At 45.7% G+C, this 13,415-nt stretch overlaps 1 protein-coding gene and 1 long non-coding RNA gene across 2 annotated transcripts; both read left to right on the top strand.

The window, feature by feature from the left end:
• The first annotated feature begins 35 nt into the window (after nt 1–35).
• Nucleotides 36–1,730, top strand: LOC111211879. The gene is made up of 2 exons (XR_002662752.2): nt 36–832; nt 1,309–1,730. It is a non-coding gene; the product is annotated as an uncharacterized LOC111211879 (long non-coding RNA).
• A 7,573-nt stretch (nt 1,731–9,303) lies between these two features.
• LOC125593184 lies at nt 9,304–11,431 on the top strand. Its single transcript, XM_048769428.1, has 2 exons — nt 9,304–10,602; nt 10,669–11,431. Exon 2 carries the CDS (start codon nt 10,672–10,674, stop codon nt 11,239–11,241), a length of 570 nt encoding a protein of 189 aa, XP_048625385.1. The 5' UTR covers nt 9,304–10,602; nt 10,669–10,671; the 3' UTR covers nt 11,242–11,431.
• The last annotated feature ends 1,984 nt before the right edge of the window (nt 11,432–13,415 follow it).

Genomic DNA, 13,415 nt, shown 5'->3' with positions numbered 1-13,415 from the left:
TATTATAAAGATTACTAGAGCTTGACCCGCATTCGCGCGGATATTGAATTTTACATTTTTATATATTGTTTAATGACATTTCTAAATATATGTGTTATTTGGATATCTATAGGTTCTTACAAACTTACCTTGACCTGAAAGGATCCGTTTCGAACCTATCCGGACCTGAAAGGATAAAATCTTTCGGGTTTTACTAAAGAGAGTGCCACTCTGAATCAAGGCCAGATGTCCTACTCGAAGAATTTGTAGCTGTAAACCCTGCTCTTTACTTATCCTTCTATTTTTATATCTCACACGTCAATATGCGTGTCTGCTTTAATAGAATAGAGATATGATTATCTCTTATTATGGGAGTCAAAAAGGAGCTGCAGAGGCTCGATGAGAGCTCCTTTTTCTTTTTGTTTATAATGAAGCGAAAGGTTTGTCTCACAAAAATGAGAGTCACTCGGAAAGTCTTAACTAACTTAGTTGAACTCACATAGAAGGAATCTCATCCCTTAGGTAAACATCATCCTTCTGAAACACAAACCATTCCTGCTTCTCAGAAATTTCTTCATCTCGTGTAAAGAAACCACCATCTTACTTGCAAGATTATATTTGCACATCAATACAATCTTCATATCTTTATCCTATATCATCATCCCTTTCATATTTTCTCTTGTCTTCGTATCTTTCTTTCATCAATCATATTACTAGTATACCTATTCCATCATCATTTGCTGAGGCTCGGAAATCCAAGGAATTTTGTGAGTCTGTTGATAAGGAAAACGATGCAGTGGAAATCACCACTACTTGGGATGTTACTAGTTTTCCTCCATGGAAGAAAGATGTGGTATGTAGATAGATCACTCTTAGAAGTATCATGCAGATTGTATCCTTAAGAGACGTAAATCAAAGTTTGTAGGTAAGGGTTACACTCAAAAGTAGGGCTTGTGATTATAATGAGGCTTTTCCTCTAGTAGCTAAAATGGCCACTATCAAGTTGTTGTTAAAAGTTATCCTATCAGAGAAATGGTTTTTAACACAACATGATATATCATATGTTTTCTTGAATGGTGAACTGGAAGAAGAGTTATACATAAAGTTACCTGAAGGATATGTTGAACGTATGGGGGACTCTCTTTCTCATAGACCTGTTCTCAGATTGAAGAAATCAATATATGGTCTTAACAGACATCGCGTCAATGCTTTAAGAAATTTGATATACCATGAATTTTACTCGCTTTTAGCCATGGTATATACGTGTTTTAGAAACTATTTATTCTGTTTTGGAGCCTTTTTAGCACATTTACAGGTCCAGATTTACAGGTCCAGGAGTGTTTTGGAGAAAAATGATGATTTGAGTGCATTTTAGAGATAAAATGAAAAGAAGCTCGTAGCTGACCATCGAACCTGTCTGAAGGTCGACAATCAGAGTCAAACATCGATCGACGCACATCCTGTGACGTCGATCGACAGCGAAGCGCGCAAAACCCGGCTAGGTTTCCAGCCGACTTAAATCCCAAGTCTCTACACATTTACAGAAATACTCCTGGCTGACTTTTAACCTAATATTTATCTTCTCTGTCATTATTCTAGGAAACACACGCTTTTATACTTTCTACTTTTCATAGCAAACAATACTTAGAGTTTTTTAGTAGTTTGGAGAGAAAATCCAAGACTCCTTCAGAGATTTGTATTGGAACTCCAGTATTTCTAACTCTATCTATTTATGCATTTTATTCAGTTTATGTTTATGATTTACTTTGCTATGTCTGAGTAATTCACTTGTTAGATTTAGGGTTCAAATAGATTACGAGGGACTAGCCCAAAATATAGAATTGCTAAGGAGATAAATATCCTTCAAAGAATGGTTGTTAATGCATGTGTTCTAGAGTAGCTAACTAGAACCTTGAACTTAAGATTGTGGAGAATTACGACGGTAGGTTCTGCACCAGAATTAATTCCTTTGAGCTAGTATTGCTAGAAACAAGTGAAAGCTGATTTAGACAATACTAGTGAACTTATCGATCAACTCGCTAACGATTATCTAAGAGAACATCGATCAACGTTCTTACCATAACATCGATCGACGTTCGATCCGCATCAACAAGCGACAACTGAGATATTGGACTTAGTCAAAACACAAGACTCGCATGCGAAAGCTTGATATCTTTACATAAGAAGTCGAGTTCTAGGATTGACAACCTAAATATTCTATACCTCTGTAATCATGATTACCTGAATAGAAATCCTAGATCTAGCGCTTTCTCATAACTGTTTACAAACCTCAAACCAATCAACTGACAACTGCCTTGTTCGCTTTCCTTACTATTTACTGTTTTCATATTTTACTTAGCTTAATCACAAACTGTTTAGATCAGTTGTGTGTCCTAGCTCCTTGTGGATTTGATCCATAAGTACTACAATTGAACCTCTTATTTGAGAGAGTAAAATCACCCCTTAGGATAATTTGAGTTATATCAAATTGGCGCCGTTGTCGGGGAACTTTGATCGCCATTAAATCTTATCTAGTTAGATTTAGTCTACGTTTTCTCTATTATTTAAGAAAACTGATAAAAAATTCTTAATTTCTTTCAGGTGCATGCCCAGCAGTACCAGAAGCAACAAGGAAAAATCACTGTTATTCTCAGACCTTGCACTCTTGGAACGCACGATCCGCAAACAGAAGAGAGCTGCATCGATCGACAACAACATCAGTCCATCGACCAATACTTCTCAGCAAACGTCGACCAATACTCCTAACCGTTGACCGACGGTTGTGAGCTATCGCCGATCGACACTACCATCAGAACATCGATCGACACCCATTCATGAGACATGGTTGCAACCCTTATCTTAGTGCGAGATGAGAATGGAGACCTGAATGACCAGGAAGGTCATCTGCGTAATGCAGCAGGTCAGAGGTTAGATGATCAGAGGGTTGTAATTCCTGATCAAGATGTAGAAGCCCCTGCAGCTGCTCAAGTTGTAGACGAGGCTGCTCGACCCATAACGTTGGATGATTACAACCGTCCAAATCAGTACTACACGAACAGATCTGCTATTCGTCCTCCAGCTATCCAGATGAATTATTTCGAGCTCAAACCACATTACTTTACACTCGTGGCGCAGACACCATACTGTGGTCTATCACACGCGCATCCTATGGACCATCTGGAGCGGTTCGAGGATCTTGTTTTTGCCATTAAAGACAATGGAGTCTTTGAGGACTATCTGTTCTGCAAGCTCTTCAAGTACTCACTCTCTGGAGATGCTTCACGCTAGCTTAAGCAGTTACCACCCGGATCTCTTACATCCTGGGCTAACATCAAAAATGCATTCTTGCGTAATTTCTTTGATGAGTCACGAGCTGAGGATTTAAGGAGTAAGACTGCTACATTCACACAGGAGCCTACAAAGTCATTCAGAAGCTCATTGTGGGAACCGAAATTCGAACTGTTGATTTCCGTTTTAATTAGGAAAGTAGGAGAACCCTAGTTTCCCAGAGGTCCCGAATATTTGCTAATACCACACGCCAAGAAATCAGAACACGAAACGAGAATAATAATAAAATAAGAAATCGTAAAAAGAGCAAAAGGTGTCTTATTCCGAATTCGCGTATGAGCGTTACAACAAGGTAGAAGCCTCGGCTATGAGAGCTGTCGGCGAGATCCCTAGTTCTAACAACCTAAGACTGCAAAACCTAATTGAGTCGCAGCTCGAAATAACAAAAACGGAAAGTTCCCTAAATGCTCTAAGTGCTAAGTTTGCTGTGTAAAAGTTTTCTCTCTCTCTGCCTCTCACCTAGGACTCCTTATATACTCGTTCCTAGGTCGTTTTACGCTTTTCCCCTTCTGCCCTTAAGCCGTCGTAGCTTAAAAATGGAGATATTCGGTTTTTCCCGATCTTCGTAATTATCTTTGGAAACCTCAGATTTATCCGCGGAAACTTGACATTTATCCTTTTCTTACGAGCCAAGCATAAACCGTCATACGGCTTATGGGCTTTTGGTTAAGAAATAGTAAGTGGGCTTCGAGCTAAGTTTTAGGCCTTCCTTGGGCCGTCTTTAACTCGAAACGTTTTATTACGGTTTCCTCGATAAAAACAAACTTCCCCCAGTTTTCATCGTAAAGTTTGGTTGATGACTCTGAGAGATGAAAAACATGAAATGGTTTAGCGACAGTTTTCGGGAGATAGCATTAAAGAGTAGACGAGAATGCACGAATTTGTGTCGTATCGACGTTCTAAGAGAGCTCGGTCGCTACGTAGCGACCGAGCCGTGTACGTGCTCGGTCGCTACGTATCAACCGAGCTTGGCTTGAGCTCGGTCGCTATGTAGCGACTGAGCTTGGCGTAACGACCGAGCTTGGCTCGAGCTCGGTCGCTAGAGCCGTGTGTATGCTTGGTCGCTGCGTAGCGACCGAGCTTGGCTTGTCCGTGGTCCGATTGCCATACTCGAGCTTGTCCGTGGCTGATTTGGATACGTGTCTGTTGCCTTGAGACAATCGGTATTTGGTTCGATCGAGATTCCAACAAGATTTTACCGCAAGGTTCTTTGTGAAGACATCTTTTTACGATGTATAACTTTCGTAAAGAGATGCTCACGCTCATTTTTTTTGCTGAGGTTTGGACATTAACTTTGTCATGACCGTTTTCGACCCCAACAGTTAGCCCCCAGCCCGTTAGAATTGTGGACTTTCGACGAGATTCTAGCGTGCGGTATGGCGAGTTAGACGAGATTGGCGTATTTGGGCGAAGTTCATATCCAAAAGTCCGCGGGTAAATAGTAACTTCTCATGTCTATAAGAAGGAAGGTAACTTCTTCATAGTTTTTCACTTGCTTACTTTCATAAGAAGCTCTTTGAAACAATTTATCTTCCCTCTCCATCTTCTCTTTCTTGCTTTTCCTTGAAGTTTACAAGATGTCAAGCAGAAAGAAGACTTTGAAAAGAGGTACATCCCGTGGTTCCTCGTCCGAAGGTGTTCACGAGGAGCTCCTCGTGCTGAAGATCGAGGTCGTGCCTCACTCGATAGATCCAGCTGAAAATGAGGTGTGGTGGACAGCGAGGTACGGTTCGATGACACCTCCTAACGAGAAATCGTTCCCTGTCATGATCCACCGTTCGGTCGAAGGAGGTGCGCCGAGCAGAAGCACTAGCGACTTTCTTCAAACCATCAGGTCGTTCTACCGAATTCCAGACACGGTGGAGTTTCGGATTCCTCGTTGTGGAGAAAGCGCCGATAGTCCCCCGGAGGGTTATTTTACTTGCTACGAGGCGTTCGTAGTGCGTTGCCGTTTGTGGTTTCCGATTCTCGAAGTCATTTTTCGCGTGTTGAATCGTTTTGAGGTATCGATAAGTCAGTTGAACCCCATCAGTATCCAGCACCTCATAGGCATCGTGATCTTGAGTTTCGAGCATGGTCTCTCCCTTACCGCCGACAACTTTGAAACGCTCTTCAGGCTGCAGCTTGTCTCGAAGCCGTACAATTACCGGTTGGTTCCTCGGACCTTCATGTCGGTGGTCAAGGGGTTTGTTTCCAACTTCAATTCGTGGAAGAAGTTTTTCTTCTTCGTCCGCATAGGCGCTGCATCCGTCGAAGAAAGTTGCATTCCATTGTTCCGGAGTGAGCCGAACGACGGTTCCTTCATCGACCCGATCCCTCTGTTTCCTGAAGACACTATCGCAGTGAGGGATCTTCTAAGGAACAGTCCATTTTTCTGGACCTCCTTTACGCCGAAGAGAGTTCGAAAGGCGTTGAGGCTCGCACATCCCGGTCCTGAAGTGAGCGCGGAGACAGACAGCGGTTCTGAGCCCGATGGTCCTGATCCTTGTGATGTTCCTGCGGGGGAGACGAATGTGAGGTCCTCGAAGGGTAAGGATATCGACCTTGGCGATATAGAGTTTTCAGTGGACGATTCTATCCTCCGAGGATGGGACCCAGAACTTGCTTATGGTGATGGAAGCGGTACGAGCGAGGTTCCTATCCTGGATTTCGATGATTTCTTTGCTGGTTTACCCTCGGGTTTTGATCCTCCCCCGCTTGTGGCCGAATCGGGAAAGTCGAAAGTCGTCGCGGAGGGATCTTGCATCATCAATGGGGTTAGTTTCTTTCTTTTAAGGACTTTGTGAATATGATCATGCGTTTTTTTTTTAAACACGTTGGTAATTTTCGTAGGGCCGGAACTTGCTCGGCTCTGCCCTTGAGGCGAGTCACAGGGAAGCCATGGTTTATCGATTTAAAGCGGAGAAGGCGGAGAAGGACCTTGCTCATATGCAAAGCGAGCTTTTGAAGTGGGATTCAAAACTCGCTAGAGATCATGAGAGGGCTGTTCGTCGAGAAGAACGGAAGGGTAAGAGGGAGATCGTCGAGGTGATGAGGAGTTGCGCCTCTCAGTTCAAGACTGAGAACGGGAACCTCAAGGACGCTTATGCCTTAGTGGGCGATTACCGTGAGTGTCGTGGTTCAGTTGGGACTTTTTGGAAAACACAGGCGGACGACTATGTTTTCGAGGAGGAGATGGGGGACATGAAGGCTGTATAAAGGACTATGCCCATGCTGAGGCGCTCATTGCCCCGATCGACGGGATGATTCAGGGATTCTGGGATCCCGTCCCGGTCTCTCCTGATACCGTAGAGACCACGACCGAGTTTGCCGGTTATGGCAAGGAAGTGGACCGTCCCGCAGATGTATTTGGAGCTTCCTTGTCTAGGAACTTCTACTTTGATCCGTGAGAGGTGAAGTGAGCATTCGTCGGGAAGAGGATTTCCCTTTATCTTGTAGTTGTGGCCGAGTGTGGCCTTCGTTTATATATGTTCGGCCGAGTGTGGCCTTTAAACTTTGCATGAGCCTGTTTTGGCCGCTTTTATCTTTATCGGGACTGGCCGTTGGTGGCTTTTGAATCCCTACCGCTATGCGGTTTTTATATATATAACGGATGTTTGTTTGAGCTACTTTGTTTCGAGTGTGTTTGAAGTAAACATGAGTTGTCGTCTCATATTTAATCCCGTTGAGACGTCCAATCTGTTGGTTTGTTCGAGACGTGAATTTTCGCAAAAATTATTTATTTTTATGAACTTTCGGAACATTAAGATATGAACGGAGAGACACGTTTTTGGATCTCGTATCATTTTTTAGATATCATGTCTTGAGATGTTAGAGACCAATGCGATGGGTTTAGGGCAAGACCTAGGTTTACTCTCGGTTTTAAGGTTTGTGCAGTGACTAGCCGGCTATCGATTTTCCTGTTTTGATTTCTACCTGATTCGTACCGATTTAAAGTCCGCGATAGGTTCTCGGCTTATATGACTTGTATGGCACGAATCGAGCACCTCTCCAGAGACAATTTTTAAGCCAACTGGAAGTGCTAGACCAAAATGTCGGATTTTTTTTTTGTAGCGCGCTATTATCCTTGTGTTGGATGTTCGAGGATCAAAAGAATGATCAGGTTACGTTTGTTTAAGACGCCTGACGTGTTCGTCGGGGCCAATCAACGAACGGGGGGGAGGGGGGGGGGGTAAATATTCGTTGAGATTTTATGGTCGCGTTCGGACAGTTGTTCGAAATTTTAACTTGGCGACGTCTCGCAGTTGTTTCGAAACTATCGTATATTTTAGGTGCTGAAGGAGGATGGCTTTGCGATTTGGGCCAGATAAGGCCGTTGACAAGAGTCTAATGTTTGTAGATGTTTTTATTTTCAAGCGTTTTTTGAGACTTTCTTGTGTAAGAGCTCGAAAAGTGTGTATTGTAGTAAAAGTTTTAGAAATCTCAATTACAATGGTAGTCTTTAAAATGTGGGAGTATACGAGTATACGTACCCACTCCCCCCCCCCCTCTTTTTAGAGAGGGGGGTAGCTGAACTCGTCTTTTGACGAGCTGCCTACATACCCCTTTCGAGGATCAAGCCATCTCGTAGTTCTGTTTTATGCTGCGAGTGTTCTTACTCGGCGGTCGTAGTCGTGCTGACCGCCTTAATCGTGGAGACTGTGGCAGGGTCGACGTTTTTGTCCGGTGTGGGAACCAAAATTCACACCGTCGAGTTTTTTTAATCGGAGGAAAGCCAAGTTAACCTAGCCTTCCATGAAGTTCCCAGTTATCTGCTGGGCCACATACAACACGATCAATATGAAAGAATAAAATGAAAATAAGCAGAAAAAGAGAATAAGAGGATCTTATTTCTGAATTCGCGTTTGAGCGTGAACAACAAGTAAAGACCTAGGCTACAAGAGCTGTCGGTACGTTCGCTAGTCTAGCGACCTAAATCTAAACTTGTTGAGTCGCAGCTCGATTAGTAAAAATGGAAAAAATGCCTAAATTGCTCTAAGTGCTAAGTTGCTCTGATGTGCTCTGATCTCTCCTCCCTCTTCGTCCTTGGTCCTCCTTATATACTCCTCCTTAGGTCGGTTTACCTCTTCTTGGGCCGAATTTGTCGCGAAGCAGGCTTTTCCATATTTCCTTCTTCTTTGTGATTATCTTCGGAAATTTGACATTTATCTCTTCCCGCAGATGAGATAAACCGTCATACCAGTCTTTGGGCTCAAGTCTTTTGGGACCATAGATGGGCCGTTGTCCGCAATTCAGACCCTCTTTGGGCCGTATCGAGACTTATGCGTTTTTACGATTTTACTCGCGAAGTAGCCGTTGGTATAGGCATGGTTCTTCCAACGGAACCCTGTTTCTTCGCATAGCCGAGGCAGTTGGTGTTAAGTTAACTGTAACCTGCTCTACTACGAAGAATAGGAAACCGTTCGAGAGACATAACCTTCCCAACTTCCCGAAGACTTTCGACGATGTTTTTTAGACGGAACATTGGTGTCGTATCCACGAACCCGAAGACTGAGTTACGGAAACTTCGGACGAAGATGCATGGTTATGGGATGGGACCGGGTTCGGAATGGTCCACGGAGAATTGGCCGCGCTCGCCGAGCGAGCTGATCCGTGCCACGGTCGAGCGAGCTGATCCGTGCCACGGTTGAGCTTGCCGGCAAGCCGAGCGGCAACACGGTCGTGCTCGCCTGGCGAGCTGGCTCGTGTCACGGCCAAGCTCGCCGGCGAGTCGACCGGCAACACGGTCAAGCTCGCCGGGCGAGCTGGCTCGTGTCGCGGCCGAGCTCGCCGGCGGGTCGACCGGCAACACGGCCGAGCTCGCCGGCGGGTCGACCGGCAACACGGTCGTGCTCACCGGGCGAGCTGGCTCGTGTCATGGTCGAGCTCGCCGGGCGATCCGTTTCGGCTATTCATTTTCTCGCCTTTTGAAGTTTTGACCGAGATTCGGTTTTTCTGTGGACTTTTTGGACATCGATTCCGTCGTGACCGATTTTGACCCCAACAGTTAGCCCCCAGCTAGCTAGGATCCATGGACCTGGGTGTTAGGTCCTAGCTTGCGGTATGGTCTGTTCTAGGTGGAATTAGACGTAATCGTTTGTCGAAAGATTGAAGGTGAATAGTAAAAAAATTGTATACGTAAGGGAAGTAAGTTTTTCAAATTCTTTACTCACTTCTTCCCTTAAGAAAAGATTCCTCCAAGATAGAAATTTTTTCTCCAAGATCTCTCTTTGCCCAAAGAAAATGTCTTCAAGAAAAGGATCTTCAAACGCACCCCTCACGCCGAGCATGGTCTCTCCCAACTACCTTACGACTCTCAGGGACTTTTACCAGATTCCAAGTGGAGTCCTATTTCGGATCCCAAGTGGCAACGAGAGTGCAAAAAACCCTCCGGAAGGTTTCTTTACTTGCTACGAGGCCTTCCTGGTGTATTGCCGCATGTGGTTTCCGATCTCTGGTACCATCGTCCGCGCGCTTCACCACATTGGGCTTTCGATCAGCCAGCTAAGCGTTCCGGCCTTGCAGCATTGGCTCGGCGTGTTGATCTCGAGTTACGAGCTATGAATGGATCTTAACCCTGGCGACTTCGAGGGATTTTGGTCTACGAGAGGAACGGGGATCGATGGCTCATACCGCATGGCGCCAAAAAAGGACATGGCTATAATTCAGGGGCACACTTCACATCCTAAGACATGGTTCGAGCGCTTTTTCTTTGTCCGGATAGATGGGGAGTCTGGCGAGGAGAGCTACCTCCACCTATTCCGTTTGGGACTGGAACTTCACCCGTGGTAATACGAATAGCTATGTTTTTCGTTTTGATACCTTGAAAACATGCGAAGATGATTTTTTTATTATCTTGCAGTGAACAGGATCCTTCCGCCGACTCCTGCCGATCTTTTTGCCAAGCGAGATCTTCTCCGCGGCAGACCGTTCTTCTGGAATTCCTTCACCGTTTAACGGATTCGAAGCGCGGTGGAGCTCCATCGATCTCGAGCCATCTCTCAGCCTCTTGACGTTCCGTATGATGTAGAACCGGTCATTGATATCTTGCCTGCTCAGAGGCAGAGAACCAGGTCTCGGAAAGGCAAGGGAGTTGCTTCTGAGAATGTCTTGGGAAACCCTCCGCTGCCAGAATGGAACCCTAGTTTCTCCCCAGGGGAAAGGAGTGGAACCACCGAGGTTCCCCCTCCCAGCGGCTTTTTTGCCGACCTCCCTCCCGGTTTTACTACTCATGAGTCGCTGGACGAAGAGTCGAGGAGGAAAGTAGTCGCCGAAGGCTTCAGCTTAATCAACGAGGTTTATCCTTTGAACTTTGATCTAAATTATATTTTTTTTTCCTTTTCTGATCTTAAGTTCGTGCAGGGGATGAGGGTGTTCAATGCGGCGCTCGACGGATGTTTCCGGGAGTCGCGTATCTCTCACTTCAAAGCCGAGGAGGCTGAAAGAGAACTCTTTCGGTTTCGGAAGGAGGTCGAAGAACAGAGCCGGAAACAGGCTGAGCTCCATTCTAGGGCCCTTGTCCGTGCGGAGAGGAGAGGAAAGAGAGCGATTGTCGCCGAAATGAAGCGGAGGGCTGCTTTGTTTGCCACCGAATTCGAGAGCTTTAAGGATGCTCAAGAATTCGTGGGCGATTTTCGCGAGTGTCGTGGCTCGGTTGCTACCCTCTACAAGTCGCAGAACGAGGACTTCTCTTTTCCTGCCGATGTCGCTCAGATGTCGGGTCTTATGAATGGGTGTGCCCATTCCGAATCCTTGGTTCCTCCGATCGAAGGAAGGGTCCGACAGCTCTGGGATTCCATCGAGGTCTCGGAGGACACGGTGGAAGCGGGAACCGGTGTTGGTGATGAAGGTGCCGGAGTCGCGGACGGAGAGGTGGACCAGCCTGCGAGCTCGTTCGGGGTCTCCATGTCCGGGTTCTTCGACTTTGAGCTTTGAGGATTGTTGGGATTTTTCCCATAGTTTTATTTCGAGGTTTGATGTATCTAGGCCGAGTGTGGCCGTATTTGATTTATGTGTGTTATGGCCTTGCGAGGCTATGTGAACTATGTGTTTGAGACCGGCCGTTTGGTGGCTTTGGGTCCTAGCCATTTTTTTCGGCTTCTATATATATGATGAATGATTGACATTCTGTGCGTTTTAGTTTATACTTCTGCCAAGTGTGTGGGAAAGATACGAGTAGTCACTTCGTATCTTAACTCTTAGTTTATCGTTTTGTTCGTTTGCTGAGGGCGTTCGTTTGCTGAGGGCGTTCGGAAACGTTTTGGAGTTTTGCTTATTAGATATAGACGATGGGACATGTTTTTAAGATCTCGTATCATGTCTTGAGATGTTAGTGGACCAGTAGGACTGGGTTTAAGGCAAGACCTAGGTTTACTTTCGGCTCTAAGGCTGTGCAACGACTGATCGGCTCTCGTTTTGCCTGTGGGCGATTTCCACCTGGTTCTTTCCAATTTAAAGTCCGCGACTTGGCGCCGGCTTATATGACTTGTGTGGAACGAACCGAGCACTCTCCAGAGACCGTCTGGAGTGCTGACCAAAATTTTGGATTTCTTGTATAACGCGCTATGGTATCCTCGTCAGATGTAAGAGAACCTTTACTTTTACGAAATGTTAGACTGCGAGTTCTTTTTTGAGAACGTTTTGGGTTTGTCCGTCGGGGCCAATCGACGGGCAATTTGTTTTTTTTTTTTTTTCAGAGTCGCGGACGATCCGTGTGTTTGGATAATATCTCTCGAAAATATTTACGACGTCTCGCTTTTTCCTAAAGGTATATCCTTTGTAGTGAGAAAGTTACGATCTTCGTTTTTAGAGAAGATGTATTTCGTCTTTCTTGACCATTGATACGCTGTGATTGTTGTTTAAGTTAGTTCCCATCTAAGGACTGCTTGAAAGGTATGCGTGTTTGGAGACCCTTGTCTTGGGTGTTTCTCAGGTTAATCTCCGATTGTTGTGGCTTATTGCAAGTGAATCGGGAGACCGAAATAAAATGAGTTTTATTGGAAAAGTTTCGAAAATATCGAGTACATGTGTGGATATTCCGAACTTTGTGGGAGTATACGAGTATACGTACCCACTCCCCCCCCCCCCTTTTTGGAGAGGGGGATAGCTGAACTTGTCAATAGGACAAGCTGCCTACGTACCTCTTTCGAGGATCAAGCCATCTCGTAGTTCTGTTTTGTTGTTGCGGGCGTTCCTACTCGTTGGATAGGGCCATTTCTGTTACTTCGGCCATTGAGGCTTTAGTTAAATCGGCGGCCATTTCGTGAGTCGGGTTTTCCGCTGGTAGGGCGATGGACTCCGGGATCGCGTCGCTGTCTGGAGCCGTTGCCTGGGCGAGTGATTCTGAATCGCTCTTTGTGGAACCTTCGGGAGTACTCTGAGTTTTCTTGACTCGCTTTGGGCTAATCGCAGGGGTGTTCCGAGTTTGTCGTAGCTTATGCTCAGCCAAAAAGCAGAGCCTAGATTGTTTCTGGCATCCCCAGATTACTGCTGTTCCGTTTGGTGTTGGGAACTTGATGCTAAGGTGGTAAGTCGACGGTACCGCCTTCATTGCTTTGATCCATGGGGTTCCCATGATAACATTATAGATGGCCGGGTTATCGACTACGGCGAAGTCAACGATTTTCGTGACTTCCCTTGCCATGACCGGAAGTTTGATCGATCCGAGGGTCATTGATGTTGTGCCCGAAAAACTGGTCAGGGGTTTTGGTTCCAGGACGACTTCCCCGAGTTCGATGTTCATTCTCCGGAGAGTGTCGCGGAAAATGACGTTGACCGTGCTGCCTGTGTCGATGAGGATTCTTCCCACTTCGAGGTCTCGAATCACCAAGTCGATGACCAGCGGGTCGCAGTGAGGTTTATCGATTCCGACGGTTTCCTCCTCCTCGAAAACAATCGTATCGTTTGGAGCGTTGTCGGTCAGGGACCGAGTCGTCCAGTTAGAACTTGTGTCCGCCTTTCTTCCGTAGGCCTTGATGGATGAAACAGAGTCGCGGTAGAATTGCGATTCTCTGATGATCATGTTTATCCTCCGGCGGGTACTATTGTCTCCATGGTCATCCTGCCTTCTTCCGCGTTTCTCCCCAGACTGGTTTGCGCGTGCGTCCCTC

Source organism: Brassica napus, chromosome C9, assembly GCF_020379485.1.
Source record: "Brassica napus cultivar Da-Ae chromosome C9, Da-Ae, whole genome shotgun sequence".
Lineage (NCBI taxonomy): Eukaryota > Viridiplantae > Streptophyta > Magnoliopsida > Brassicales > Brassicaceae > Brassica > Brassica napus.
Note: the sequence above shows the minus strand (reverse complement) of the source record. Positions and strands in the feature narration are given on the sequence as shown.